The following is a 16,098-nucleotide window of genomic DNA, read 5'->3' as shown; positions in this document are numbered from 1 at the left end:
GGGCTCCTTACTTAGGAAAGACATTGAATTGTTGGAAAGGGTTCTGAGAAGGGTTACTAGAATGGTGCCTGGGATGGAGGGGTTGTCGTACGAGGTTAAGATCTCTGAAAATGTTTTCTATTGAAAAAAACAAGAGTTAAAAGGGATCTGATTGAGGTGTTTAAGATTGTAAAGGGAATTGATAGTGTTGATGTATCATCTTTTTTCATACTTAACAGTGAGAATAGTAAGACTAGTGGACACAAATATAAATTTTACCAGAGTAGGAGTCATCTTCAGCTAAGACAGTTTTATTTTTCTAACAGGGTGGTTGGTCTTTGGAATGGGTTGCCTTTGGATGTTGTGGATGCAGTAAATTTAAATGAGCTTAAGAGAAAGCTCAATAAGTATATGAATGATAAGGGCTGGCTTTAAAATTTTTTAAATTTATTTGTTAATAGTTTTAGTTTAGTTTAGAGGATGGGATAGCCGATATGGGTAATATTAATATTAAACATGGGCAAATGTGTAGACTAAAAAGTAACTACTAATTACAAAAACAATGGACAGGGTATGGCCTAGTTTTTAATGTGCTCAGACCATGGAGGGTTCATTTAGTCAGCTAGATGTAGTCCAAGAATTAGTGGCTGTGCTGGATTCCCACTAGTTGATAAGTTCAAAATTAGTGATGGATATTTGCAGATTATTATGTGAAAATTTTGAAACAAACAAAATACATACAGTATAAATGTATATTTCATATAATACGTTGAAATGTATTATTTCTGTACATAGGATTACTGGTTTTTATGTGCCCCAAGTGTTTATAAAATGTATTATGAAATATATGTAATATACTGAAGTACACTATCCTACCAAAAGTTATGGGACACAACTCTGATTGCAGGAAAATGTGACGATGAAATATGCAAAGAGTTTGGCCTATAAAGGTGATGAGTGGTTTGTGCTGAAGTCATCTCGAATTTGTACACCGAACAGTGAATACATGGAAAGAGCTAACAGAGTATCAGAGGGAAAGGATAGTTGGATGTCATTTGGGGAAAATGTCTGTACATGTCATTGGGCAACAATTAAACATTCCCAGGTCTTCAATTGGCAACATACCGAAGAAATGGAAGTCCACAGGTGATAATGAGCCCAAGAAACGACCAAGTAGGCATAAAATACTCACTGACAGGTGCTGACACACCTTGAGTTTGGAGATGCGAGCAGCCACAGGCAATCCTGTAAGTGTTTCCATGACACATGAATTTTACGGAAGAGCTGCAGCCCATAATCTGTTGATAACAAAAACATTGATTGGCATGGGGCAAGGCACACTGAACCTGGACCATGGATCAATGGAATTGGGTCCTGTGGAGCAACGAGTCATGCTACACGCTTTCCAGTTTGATGGACATGTTTGGGTATGGAGGATGCTTATTACCTAAGTGTGTTATCCTAACACTGAAGTATGGAGGTGGTGGTATCATGGTTGGGGGGGGGGGGGTGCTTCTCATGGTATGGACTAGGTTCACTGGTTGCAGTGCATGGATCCATGAATGCTGAGTCCTACATTGATGTTCTGAACAATTTTGTGTGTCCAACATTGTGACTATTTTATGGTACTGGCTCCTTCACCTTCCAACATGCTAGTGCTCCATGTCGTTAAGCAAGGATTGTGAACTTGTGGATTGAAGAGAATAACATTGTAGTGGCCAGCACTGAGCCCTGACCTCAACCAGATAGAACATCTTTGGGATGAACTGGCATGCAGAATTAGGGCAGAGCCAAGATGGCTCTCTTCAGTAGTGGAGCATACTAATGCTTTAAAGGAGGAGTGGAGCACAACACCACCAGTTTTCTACCAGAAATTGGTAGACAGTCTTCCACGACACATGGGAGCAGTTATTAAGGCCGTGTCCCATGACTTTTGGTAGGATAGTGTATATTGCAGCTATCATTAAAAAAATCAAAAATTAAACTTAGATGATCATGTAGGCTAATAATCATGACAACATTTGATATCAGATTGCCACAACCTTCATACAAGTGTTTACTATATTTTAGTTTACATTTCATTATATTCCAAATGTAACGTACTTATTTACATGAAAAGTTTGTTATGTGACCCTTTTTCTTCCCCCCAGTAAACGGTCTTAATGAAGCACAAACTTGTGCATAAACACATAAATTTATTAATATATAAGTATGTGTATAAATCACAAAAAATACAAGTTATATTTTTCTATTCTATAGGCTCTTATTCTTCACAGTGCAGACATTACAGCTAAAAATGAGCTTGGATTAAGGCCTTATGATCTTGCAATCCACAGTGAGCATCATCCGTGTGCAGATTACTTGATAGCTATGGAATCCTGTCTATCCTTGTCGGCAGAGCATCTCTTATTAGAAGGAGATGTACAGTAGTAAGTTGTAATCTCATCTCTGAAAGGCTAGTAATAAAAATCATTTTATAAAAAATTGCCATTAAAGAGTATTTTTAACAATAAGTTTCTTTTCTTCCGGTGTATTATAGGCTAGATCTTCTATAGAAATCCCATAGTTTATTAACAGTTCTCTAAAGTAATTGGATATTGTTTTAAAATTAGATTTTTGTGAAACAAGTTAGTTTTTTTTCATAACTGAATAACTTAAATTTTCAGAATTTTCATACAAGTTATCTAATATCACTGGTTTAGTGAGAAGTAGGTTTTCTGATAAAAGTTTAGTTCTGTAAAGATTATTGAATTTTAATTAACAATAATTTTGATTATGAGTTAATATGTGTGTAAAATTGCTAGTTTATTCAGAATTATAATTATTTGTTATTTACAAATATAAGTGGGTTTCTGAAGAGTAATCAGTTTTCTAAAAATCACTGTTTATCACCTTGATTTTTGTATAGCAAGTTAGTCTTAGATTATTCGGGGATGTTTTTCTAGATGCCAAAGTGGAAATGAACCATCTCAAGAAAAGGGCTAGAGTTACCTACTGTAATATTTTTTGTTTCACAACGATATTATTACACAGTACATAGCAATTAACAATATTATGGTTTAGTCTACATGTTTTAATAAAATATTAATACAGTGTTTACTTATAAGAGCTTGGTATTAATTTCAGGAGTAGGGATAATAAAAGTAGCATTTTGATTATATTAAATTTTATCTTTTTCACTGTACACAATTCTGTGAAATCGTGCATTATGCTTCATTTGTTTAATGTAAAGAGACTACTTGAAGTTAGTTTTGATGAAATAAAAAAGTTGTCCATTAAAATGTAGAGGTTTTAAAATGTTAATCATCATTATATGTGTTATTAATTACTTTTTATTTGTTTGTAATATTTGGATTTGTAATGTGTGTGTAATTGTTTCATGGAACAAAATATACCATTTGCAAATCAACATTCATCGATCCTAGAAAATTAGACACACTTATTAAAACTATTGGGGGAATTGATTTTCCAAGTTTAGCTATGACTAGCCATTTTCATTTTCAGAGTAATCTACAAAACTAGATTAATAGTTGATAAATATATACGGAACCGATATGTTTCCATCAACAAGGACCAATAATGATTAGGCACAAATAAGTTGATATGATCACTGCATGTGCGAAAAGTAACTTTGAATCAAAGTGAATGTGTATTAAAAATAATATTTGCTTAAATTATGCCATTAAACAAAATAAAACATGATTTTCAGACACTATGAAGCAAGGTTATGTTTTGTCTGAAAATTGAGAATACATTTTTACCAACAGGAAGTTTTGCATGTAAATTTCAATAGCTGACACAGAGAAGCAAGCTTATGTTAAAAACACTTATTTTGTATTTGCAACAGTTTTTGAAGTTTTTTTTGTTTATTGCATTTAGTTTACTCTCAGAACATATGGAATTGAAGTCACAGTTTAAAGAGGTAAGTAGTATGTACATTTTTATGATGTCTTTTATTTCTATAACTTTAAAATATATCTGACTCAGATTTTTTTTTTGTTTTAGCTAAGTGTAATTTTGGGCCAGGTATTGCATAGCAGTACTAAATTGTGAATCTGAGGATTCTTTGTTTGGACCTTGTTGGTGCTATAAAAGTGGTGGTCAAATCTTGTTAATTTATCAGACAAGAGTAACCAAATTGTTGGTGGTGGGTTGTTATCTTTGTAACTTTAATATGTGGAAACACTGTGCAAGAACTATAAAATTAGCAAACATAAAAGTAAATTTTTTTAGTATTTTTGCAGAAACAAACAATTTCCTTAATTTATTAGAGATATCAAATAGTGATGTTATTTTGTGTAAAAATGAAATATTTTAAAAACTTCAAAGCTTGAATTATTAGTTTAAAATCGAAGTTATTAAATTCAAACTATTATAACTCTGTATTCAGTTATCATTTATATGAATTTTAAAAATTAGAAACCTTGTGTAAAATGAATCAGTTGTAAAATGTCCTTAACCACCTCTGGCAGTTGAATGCAAGTGTGCCGTAAACAATGTATGGCTTGCAAAAATTCTGCAAGCTTTTAGAGCAGTTGTAGTAAATGGGTTAAGTGCAAACACATAAATCACTTAAGTACAACATCAGTATTTAGAGTGAAAATGTTCAGTATTAATTTACTATAATTTAAGTAAACTTCTCAACTCAGTTTTCAGCTGTAATCTGTATGGTAAGAACATTTTGCAAAATTATTCCTTGTGATATCACAAATGGTGACTGAAATAAACTTAATGATAGCTTACTTATTTTAAACTGTTGTTTGACAAAAGTCTGTATGCATTTGCTTATAACTGTCAAGCTGCTGGATTTATTGCCACCAAACCTGGCATATGCCCTTAGGGCCCCCCCTTCAGAGTGACATTCCTATGTAACCCCCTACCCCCAGGGAGGGACCTTATGTCTTCTTCATGCATAATTTCTAAACGTGAAAGTTCAATTATTAGGTTCATGATGATAGGGATAGTTTTCTAATGATGTAAACCTTTGCCATGTTTTTATTATGTATTTCCAGATTTAAGTTAAGGATGTAATTAATAATTATCAAAAAACTTCATCTTAACATGTTCGTACTGTAGTGTCATATTTGTACCATAAATAAATATAATACTGTACAAAAAGTATGTCACTGTTCATTTAAAAAAAATATGTTACATTATTTGCAATTTTATTTCTGATTCTTTCTTTTACTTCATTTGTAGATTAACTCTACTTTATTTACTTATGGAATTTAATCTTTTGTTTATCAGCTCATCAGTTGATTTTGTCTTTGTTGTGGGGAATTAAAATTATTTATAATTACTTTATCCTTCCCATACCCTGAATGTTTTTATACCCTTTTTATGCATATATAGTTCCTGTATTAATTAATGATGGCAAAAACTTGTTATTTTCTACAGAAGGCAAGTTAAGATTAGGTGCATTGTCAATACTTTCCAGATACCCTACTTATTTGAGTTGGTTTGAAACTGTTGTTGTTGAGAGAATACAGAGTTGGAGTCAAAATTAATTTATAATATATGTATTTAAAATGGTACACTGTTCCTGTAAACGTGAAGTCAGTCTAGAGTGGAACTAGTTTATTAAAGGTGTTTGGAGTGAACATGCTTTACAATTGATAGATTTTCAAGCACTTTGAACTCAAGTCAGCTAAGTGGTATTGACTTATAAAATATTTATATTTAATAAAATATATTTATATTTTATTTTCAGTTATTGTACCTATCCAAACATTTCCTCAAACAACAAAGAGATATGTTGGAGAACTTTAGAATAATATACAAAGACCAGGACCCAGTTGATACAAGTCTATTAGAAGAGGGGAATGGAAAGGATGAGAGAAATGGAAAACTAACTAAAGAACCTAAGAACTCAGGGTGAGCAAATTTTTTACTAAACGGATATGAGTTTTGGTGTTTAAAAAATATGCAATGTTTATGTATATAATAATTTTGTGTTGTAGCAATATCAAACCATGAATTTTTGTGTATTTTTGTTTTTATCCCAAAATTACCGATGGGGGTCCATGAATGCCATCTATTTTTTTAAAAACTCATTTTCTAAACTATTTATGCACCAATTTGCTGTCTTTGTTGATTATAGGGTCTTTAGTAATATGACTTAAACACAAAAAATAAAAGTAAACAAAAATTCCATTAATACTGCTGTTGATCCCAATATTTACTGCTGTAGTGTGTATGATACATTGAAAATGAGCTATTTCAACCAGTGTTTTTAGTTAATTCTTTACACTGAATGTTATATCAGGCAAAAGCATAACATAATTAATGTTGTGGAAAAGATTAGTAGTCAAAAAGTGTGGGAGAGTGGGTCATAAATTCACACTTTCTTTACATATAAGGTTTAGATACCTGCCAATCATATTCATGAACCTCTTAGACATGTACATTAAAAAAAAGGAGGGGATAGATCAAAATGTTTTTTGGGGTTATGTTTGAAAAACAAAAAAAAAGATAAAAGGTCACAAAAGTAATGACAACTTAATTAAAGAAACTCACTTACCCAAAATAGACTTTCATCAAAGATAACATGATAAAAAAAAAAGTGTTATTTTCCAAAATATTTAGGTTACTAGATTTTCTTATTTTATGTGGTCACTTAAAAAGGAAAATTTTAATTTAGTTAAATTAGAATGTGATATTATACCTTTACTATAACCAGAAACTATATCTCTTGTTTGTGCTAAAATAAAACCTATTGTTAATTCCTCTATACTACTCCCACTTATTTGCAACTTTAACCTCATGCAAGCCTCATTTTGTGTGATAACTTACATATATAATAATGTCATACACCCTCTATTCACAAAGTCTCTAGACCAATCACCATCTTTCACTGTTACTGTTATACTGTAGCCTTACAATTGTCATTTATATTTTTCATCTGATTTTCTTGTTGAGCATTTTTTTTTCATATATACAGGTTGCTATACTTTGAACTGTGATATGTTAGTTGTTAAAAATATATATATATATTTTTTTTTTCAGGAACATTTCTGAAGAAGTGGAAAAAAATATGTCTGTGTGTAAAGGATTAGTACAAGAAGAGTTTAGAAGATGGTTCACATACATTCTGCCTACAGAAGAAACAAGACTTCAGATAGCAGAAGAGAGGTGGAGGAGACTGAGGATGAGACCCAATAAAGGGCTGGAGGAGAAAAGGTTACCATTAGATATTTTGAGGTAAATTAGATAAATTTTATTATTAACTTAAAAGTTTGAAAAACATAACCTTTAATTTATTGTAAGTTGCAAAGAGATATTTGTGGGTATGAACAGTTTTACTCAGGTGTGTAGGAAAGATCTGTTAAAAAAAAAAAATTAACTAGCTCCTAAGTTACTCTTTCTAAATTAAATGTTGGATTATTAAAAGAAATAATTGGATTATCACTATTTTTAATCTTGTGCAGTATTAAAATCCCACGAAAATAGTTTAAGGCTTATTTTATCTGGGACATGATATTTGAATTATTATAATTAACCCAATTCTTTTTCACTTTTTCTCCTTTTGTGTGAGAAAATAAATGCTGAAAGTACCATCCAAACAAAGAGTTGAAAATATAGATAAAACGCCAGTAAAGTTTAAGATTTTCTTAATTTCATGCATGTATTTTCTAAATGGAGGGGGAGGACTTGACTAGAATATTTAATGTACCTGCATGTGTATTAAAGCCATTCACTAGTATAAAATTGCTGGTAATTTATAAGTTAATCAACATATTAACAAAAATTTTGAACCTTCTTACATTTATATATGTATATTATATTTAATAATGGATCAATATAGTCATTTGTTTTCTTTCATTTCAAGGTCACATTTTGCTCAAATTCTTGCCAAGTTGAGCAGTCCAACGTTAGGAATAGCCACAAGGATAATGTCATCTTCTGAGAGCACTCTTTCTTTTGATAGCTTGATAAGTGAAGAAGAAGAACAGCAAAACATAATTGAAACATTTCAGTCACAAAAAGAAGATAAGCATAAAGATTTTCAGTTACATAAGGAAGTACAAAGTGTACAGAATTTAGACTTACCAACATCATCAACTTCATATTGTTCAACCAGTAACCCTTGGACTCCACGTAATTCCAGGTCATTAAGCAGCATACTAGATGTTGATATGGCATCAACCAACAGTCCAAACAGAGAGAGGTTAAAAGTGAATTCTCACAAAGAAAGCAGACATGGAAAGGAGCAGATAAAAGATAATAAGAAACCATTTTTTCCAATGAAATCTTCATCTTCCTCATCTGGTGCCAAAGTAACATTACAAGAGATTGAGGACACAAGTCTCCAATCTTTGTTTGAAAGAAATCCTGAACTACGGCAGGAAGGAAAAACTTGTTCAGTAATAGAAGTCTTAGAACCATCCAGTAGTGAAAATGAAGAAATTTCTAAAGTTGGTAAAAAAACTAAAAATATCAAAGGTTGTAGAATAGAAAAGAAAGAGAATGGAAACAGTTCCTCCAGCTCTGTGCAGTCAGAAAAGGATTACAGGTCTTGTTCTTCTACTTCAAAACAGAAGCTTATACCTGCACACCAAAGATCCTCTTCTGGAGATGTCACTTCATCAAATAGCCAAGAAAAAAAACAGGGTCCAAATGAAACTCAGGAAAGTGCATTAACAGAAAAGTTAAATTATTCTTCAAGATCTCAACACCATCATAATCCCTCCACTTTATCTCATGAAAGAAGTGTCTGGAAATTAAACTTGTCTGCTGGAGAAGAGATTAAGCATAGAGTGTCTGATGTCCCTTCACCACAGGAGACTCAAGTCAAGAGTATCGATGTAAAAAGCTCAAGATATCTTGAACCTGATCTGATCCGAGAAACCAAAGTAAAATCATTCTCACTGCCAGCCCATCATTACAGTCTTCAGCCATTACAAAGACCAGGGAAAACTGGATGGAGACTATGCGATCAGGGGTCAAGTGAAGTGAAACCTCCTCCTACAAGGGTTAATCAGTCTGTTCAGGATCAGCCCATTTCTGTGGTTGAATTAAACTCTGAAGGGACAGTACACTCAGGAACTCAGGGTAGCACAGCTAAAATGAAAGGATTCCTGTCAAAATTCTCACTGAAAGGTAGATGGGCATCAAAACACAAATCTCGATCACCAAAGAAACTAGATGAAATCTCAGCAGATGAGTTTCGAGAAATGTATTCTAGATCTGCTGGTCCAGGTGAAGGTAAAGATAATTTGAATGTGCCAGACTTGTCAAATCTTTCTAGTCAAGATGCCAGGGCAAGTAATTCTTCAAAGGAAAAATCAGGTTTAAAAAATTCATCACATAGCCAAATGACAGAAGATACAAGCACTTGTAAGCAACATTCTCTTGATGTTTCATTAGAAGATAAGAATAATAGAATAGGATGTGTGCCGCCAACTGAGATAAGTAATCCACCCTCCCAGCTTTTAAGATTAGAAGAACTTCCAACACCATCAGTGTTACTCCCTCCTCGTGGTGAACCACCACCTGCCCCACCAGTTACACAAGGAAGTGATGGTGATATTCAAAATCAAACAGAGATTTTGACCTTTGCTGAACAAGGGCCATTGAGAAAACCTTTGGAAGTTATTTCGACCTGTGATACAACACCTCTGGTGGCAACAGTTCTGCGAGGCCAGAAACGTTCCAAGATGCCAACCACTACCTCTCCTTCTGCACCTGGATTTTCACAAACAATACATGAGCAAGACTGTCATATTCAACAGTCTTTCAGTGTCTCTTCCAAAAATAATTCTTTGTCTCGCCCAGCATCTTCAGCCTCTTGGGTAGAATCCCCTCCTCATTCTGAAGATAATGACAAGTCCTCAGAATTCCCTTTAAGAAAAGCTTTTTCTGCCTCATCAGAACTTCTAATAACTCCAGATTCTTCTACAGCTGGACGACAATCACCTGCACCAAGTGAGGTTTCTAAAACAGAAAGTGCTCTGTCACCTCCAAGTGATGTTTCAAAAACCGAAAGCACAAGACATCTTCATCACCTTGGCAAGATAGAAGAAATTGTCAACCGTGAATCATCTACTTCTCTTACTACTGTCCCCATTAAGGAACCCATGGAGGTAAAGACAGCAGCTATAGTGGACATCACCCAGGTTCCTAAGACAGATAATGCAGAGAAGGTGCTGTCCACTGGACATGAAAGTGATCAAGAAAAGAACAGTGACTCCCCAGAACCAGAGCATAGAAAAGAAATTAAGGTAAAGACATGGTAGCTTCATGAAAGTATATAATATTCAGGTTTGCTAAAAGTTACTTTCTGTGAAGCATTTTGATGTTAAATTTATTCATTCAAGTTTATATTTAAAAAAACCGAAAAATCTCACCTTTTTTACGTCTGAAACGTGAAACTTTTATTTCAATCAACTTAAAAAGCATTTTAATAATCTATTTTTAATTGTTATAAAATAAGCAGCACATCTAAGTATCTTACCTTGTGTTATTACAGGAACATCATAAAAGAATGTAATTTATAACTTATGTTTTATAATTAAGAAAAACTAAGTAATATGTATTGTATGAATAAAAAAAAGATAAATGACCAAGTTTCTATGCTACCATAATTCAATTAAACCTAGGTGAGACATTTAATACCATGTATCTTCATTGTATTAATAGCTTTTGTTCATACTTAAACACTTAATTATTATTAAATGGTATACAGAAGTTTTTTAATGCCTTTTAACATAATGTCTTGCACACCAATAACCGAGTTTCAACAGTTATCAGTCAAGAAGAATTTTTCCAAATTGATATCCTCTAACTGTGGTTAAAACTCTTGTAACATAATGAAAGGTTTTTCTTGTATATTTATTGTTTTACTTGGGAATAGAGAAAAAAAATTAAGTTTTGTTTTCAAAGTGAGGAGTGTACCCACTTTTTATTCAGAAGAAATTTAAAGACTATTTTCTGTTTGGTTGATACTACATTAGCACACAAGTCTAGCCATCTTCATTAATATTGTTTAAAAAAAAAAGCATTTCTCCAGTTACTCCACAAGCCTGTGAATTTTTTGCTGTGTTAATAAATTGAAACAGTTCCACTGTCTAGGATGAGGTTTCTCTCTATCATCAGAAACTTTGACATCATCCAGGTTATACCAAATTGTTTTTCTTTTGGTGATGTTAGAAAGACAAGTTTAAAAAATCAATTTAACACAAAGATATGATATTCTATAACCCAAACACTTTTGAAAGGTTCACATTTTGAAAGCACTTAGGTTATAGGATATAGATATTACATCTTTTGCTTTTGTAATAATGAAATTAAATGAGAATATACAAGAAATCTTAATTTTTTGGCATTCCTGGCATATTTCATTGAACTTAAGACTTAAATTTATCATATAGGATTTTAGGACTTATTATATTTATTGTAAAAAATGTTTGTGACTTTTGTCATTGAGCTGTGAATAAATATTAAAAGGTACTACAAAATGTTTTTTTATTTCCTTGTCCAGCCAATTCGTTTGTTTTTAGTCTGTAATTATTATTACACACTACTTTACTGGATGAGGAAAGCATTATAAAAACAAAATGCTGTGTGTTACTAGTATTTTGATGTAAAATGGAGAATAAGAAATACTTGTTATTTTTAACCTCATTTCTAAAAGTACAAGTTTTTCCAATTTATATATTTATTTACATTGATGTTTCTATTTTTTGTCATCACTTAAAAAAAAGGATTAAAATGAAATATCATTGGATGCATACATTGTTGACCATATTTAATATTTCTCTAATTATCTTATCTACAGGTAAAGAAGACCAAATTTGGAGTAAGACCTGAAAGAACAGAGAAACCATGGTATGGGAAAATAAATAAAAGTAAACAGTATTTTATGTTATTTTTAAAGTAATGTTTAGGGTAAAAGTAATTTAAACCAAACTTTTTGATCAATGTTTTTACTACAACACATTAAACAATTTATGTTTAATAAATATCATAACCTATTGTTTTATGATTGCAATACTTAATAAAGAGTAAATCACAACTGAGTTAGGATATAGTTTCAGCAATGGCATTCTAATGTATAATAATTTTTTCATTAAATCTATTTTTACCAGAGTAACTAGCTCCCCCCCCCCAAAACAAAAACAAAAAACAAACTGATAAGTGTATACAGGGTGAGAAAAAAGTGACTACAAATTTGTTCCATAAAGAACATTGTTTAATTTCGAACTATTATTCTGTAACATTTTCTTTAGTACCAACTGAATAGTAATTTTTTGCCTTACTCTGCATATTGTAGCATTTATAAGTATTTAAATTATAGCAAAAACTTTAACTGGTGGTATGTTGAATTTCTCTTTAAGCCTTTTTCTCTCTCTCTCTAATTTAGGTATGAAGTGTCCGATGAAGAAGACATGTTTTCCCCAAATCGGTATCACATAACAATGGGAGGCAGCTCTGATGATGACAGACAAGCCATTACAAGCTGACTAGTTCTAAACAAAAGTTGGTTTTTTTTAAGTCATAATCTTTGAGTAGTTTACCAATTGTTATTTTTGTGTTCTTTTTAGACAGTAAGAAGGGAGTCCTTACTACAAGACATTTTTGTTTTGAACAACTGCAGAGAAGCCAGAACTGACTGTCATTGTGCCAGTTATTTAAGTTAAATTTTGTTTTAAATAAATTATGTTTAGAATACTAAACAAACTAACAAGAGGTACTGCAGTGTTTTAACAGCATGAAAATGCAATTCTGGAATGTATTTTGGATTGCAGTGATACGTATATTTAAAATTATAAAGATTTTGCATCTGACTGTTGTGAACTTTTTTTTTTTATAAAGATTTGAATTTTAAAAAAGTTGATATACTAGGCACATAAAAAGGGCAGTGAAAATGGAAATTATCTACATTTCGTGAGGTTTCTGGTTCAACAATATTGTTCAAAATTCACTAAGTGAAGTGTTCCTAACATAAAAACAAAGTATATCTATATATTTTTCCTTAAGTTTTCTTTTTTTTCTTATTATTATTATTATGAAAATTTTGACCTTACTGGAGAAAAAATCCTAGACACACAATTATAAACAAATTAGAAAGAACTTTTAAACTGTAGTTTTACAACCCTCACATTTGTTGTATTTTTGTTACTAGAAATAACTTCTAAGGTTTTTTTTTTCACCTCTAATTTTTTGTTCCGTTTATGTTACTTTTCAAAGGGCTATACAAATTGTTTCTGAAGATAATTTCTTTTTCATGACAAAGTATTGAAACGGGTATTTTCATGTCATTCCAGCATGACTGGGGTATTACTAACATTCTTCTTTTGTGAGGTAAGAAACGCTAATGTTTCTACAAGTCAGTCTGGCAACCTACTGACTAACTACTACCTATGTTTTTTGTGTGAAATTTAGTGTAATATAAAACAGGTTTCTAATGAATCTGGAGCCATTTGTATATTAAAGAAAGTTAATTTTAATGTAATTTTTCACTGTTTATTAACTATGTATGTAAATTTGCATATTTTTTATGTGTTTCTAACCACCTAGTGGTTGAACCTATAAACCTAAAGTTACATAGAAGATATTTAAATTCACATATCACCTTAAGTGTTTTTATCTATGAAACACCGTCATTATTACTGAAAAAAACATTGTCATCTATTGTGAGGTTTAAATAACTCTTAAATAATTTATGAAAAGTTTCTAGAAATATCGTATAATTTTTTTTTTTTTACAGTTAGTATTTTGTTGTTAATATTATACTTATGTTTTCAAATATAAAATTTTGTTTAAAACTGTTAATGTTGTCCAAATAATTACATTTAATACCATATATTGGGTGGTCATTCAGATATTTTGTAAGTAGTCCCTAAAATTATAAAGATTGGTTATATCAGTAGTTTCTAACATGGAGACATATAATCGGGAATTAGCAGTTATTTTGGTTAAGTCTTTAGAACATTATATATTTGAAAAAAATGAAAAACTTGCAATTTGGTAAGAACATGTAACGTGAAAGTTTTGACCTAGAATATTTGTACACTAACATTCCCTAGAAAGATGCATTAAAATTAATGGTTGACCTTTGATATCAAAGTGAAGATGTAAGCCTTTCAAGATACATTTTTCTCCAGTAATTACTAGGATTTACTACCAAGGAATCTCATTTGCTAATTAATAACAATATACATGATCAAATTGATGGAACTGCAATGAGCTCAAGGTTAGCACCATCTACTGCCTTTATGGAAAACAGTGATTGGAAATTAGCCCATTGAGCTTCAAGCCTATATATTATTGAAAATATGTTACAGAAACTCGTGTCAACTTTGGTAAGTCTCAAAATGTAAACCACCCTATAAATATCTTAAGTTGGCTTGGAAATATCAACTTGCTTTTTGTGATACACTAGTACTTAATAATAATGAATATGAAGTGTATCACAATTAAATATTTACAAATTTATATTTTAACAGTTGGATTCCAGATTTATTTAAAGTAAATTTGAGTAAAATACTAAAAGTAAACAAAGAAAATTCAATGTTCCAAAAGAAATAGAATATTATTATATTCTGGCAAACATGTACTAAATGTAAAAAAAAAAAATATTTTCAGGTATAAAGAAATAATGTTATAGTTAAAACAACCAAACATTATGCATAAATTTAATTTCCTAGGAATATAGGTTCAATTACTAGATAGTTAGAAACAAGCATAAAAGAAAAATGCAAATTTAGTGACAATTAATGAAGCTAGTATACGTGATCCCATGCTTAGATATCATGTAACATATTAGGTACAATGTTTCTACAATAAACTGGCCTTTCTGTTTTTTATATGTGCAAGTAACAAATCCTTGTTACTTAAGACATTGTTTGTTTGTGTGTGTTTGCCACAGTAATAAAGGCCTTTGTATAAAATTAACACAAAATATAAGCTAAACAGTTTACTAGTATTAGTACAATAACATTATGTATTTTATTAACAGTTTTTGTAGCATTCTCTAAGAATTAGTAGTTGTTCATTGTTGAAACTTCTGTTTTAAAAACAAGTTCAGGATTTATCTCATTATGTTCCTTAGATTTAATTTCTTCCAAATATAGCAGAACATGAATAACAAAATTTATGAAGTTATTGACATACAAATCAAGAATACCACATCATCAAGTTCGTAATGTGAATTAAGGAAGATGAAATTCTGTCAAATTTAAGTTGAGTACGTTTTATGGGGATTTTTATTGATGGCTTTATAAGTGCAAAATGTAAAAGGGGATATTTTTAATATACATTTTTGATTCTCAAATCAGGAAAAGTATATAAAATTTAGTATTTGTTGTGAGAATTCTTGACATCTTAAATAAGTTTATAAATTAAACCATAAATACATGAAGTTATTTATCAAAATCTCAGAGTAGATAGTTTATGGTAAAAAAAATTAATTGCTTTAACGAAACCAGTAATTGAATCTTCAATTAGGTGGAAACTTTTATGCCATGATAGCTATGTTGCTTTCATTCTGAATATGGTCATATCCAAACTTGTAGCTTTCTAACATTATTAATGTAAATAATTTATTAACATGACTCTTTCAAATGTTTTTTTTAATTAAAAGATTCATCTGAATTTTAATGTGATCAAAAATTAAAAGTTAGAAGTTTCATTCTGTTGGTTTTCAAATACAAAATTTATTTGCTGAAAATCTATTTTTATCAAACAGATGATATGTGTGTGCTGTTTAAGATTTGATGGTATGAATACAGAGTGAGCAGACTAAATCCTTGTACATCTAAATGTATTTAATATGTCTGAATATAATTTTATTGTTAGTTTGTAGGACCTTATTAAGAGTGAACAGAGGAACTAAATGTGTGTGTGTGTGTGTGTGTAACCATCTTTAAGATTGTACAAAGAAATTTCATGTTAAATCTAGGCAGTATGTGCTTCTGCTACACAAACTGTAACTTTTTTTTTAAACAGTGGACTTGTGTTACAGGAAAGAAAATAACAATTTTATTGTTTATAAAAATACATTGTCCTGTCTCTGTTATTTAATTACTCAAATAATGAAATGGTAATTATCTGTTTTAGATTTGATTAATGTTCTATAATTTCTGTTATAAACTAAAGAAAAACAACTCAAAACTTGTT

General features: G+C 30.9%; 1 protein-coding gene across 1 annotated transcript in view; it reads left to right on the top strand.

The window, feature by feature from the left end:
• The window catches only part of LOC106463786, a 56,508-nt gene extending 42,896 nt beyond the window's left edge, over positions 1-13,612 (top strand). The window contains exons 8-15 of the mRNA XM_022391381.1: positions 2,239-2,405; positions 3,106-3,205; positions 3,773-3,901; positions 5,690-5,853; positions 6,985-7,179; positions 7,808-10,199; positions 11,756-11,805; positions 12,341-13,612. Of these exons, the coding sequence (XP_022247089.1) occupies positions 2,239-2,405; positions 3,106-3,205; positions 3,773-3,901; positions 5,690-5,853; positions 6,985-7,179; positions 7,808-10,199; positions 11,756-11,805; positions 12,341-12,440 (3,297 nt within the window). The 3' untranslated portion in view covers positions 12,441-13,612. The remainder of the gene's footprint in view (positions 1-2,238; positions 2,406-3,105; positions 3,206-3,772; positions 3,902-5,689; positions 5,854-6,984; positions 7,180-7,807; positions 10,200-11,755; positions 11,806-12,340) is intronic.
• The last annotated feature ends 2,486 nt before the right edge of the window (positions 13,613-16,098 follow it).

This window comes from Limulus polyphemus, unplaced genomic scaffold, assembly GCF_000517525.1.
Source record: "Limulus polyphemus unplaced genomic scaffold, Limulus_polyphemus-2.1.2 Scaffold1482, whole genome shotgun sequence".
Lineage (NCBI taxonomy): Eukaryota > Metazoa > Arthropoda > Merostomata > Xiphosura > Limulidae > Limulus > Limulus polyphemus.
This window is presented reverse-complemented; position numbering and strand designations above follow the sequence as displayed.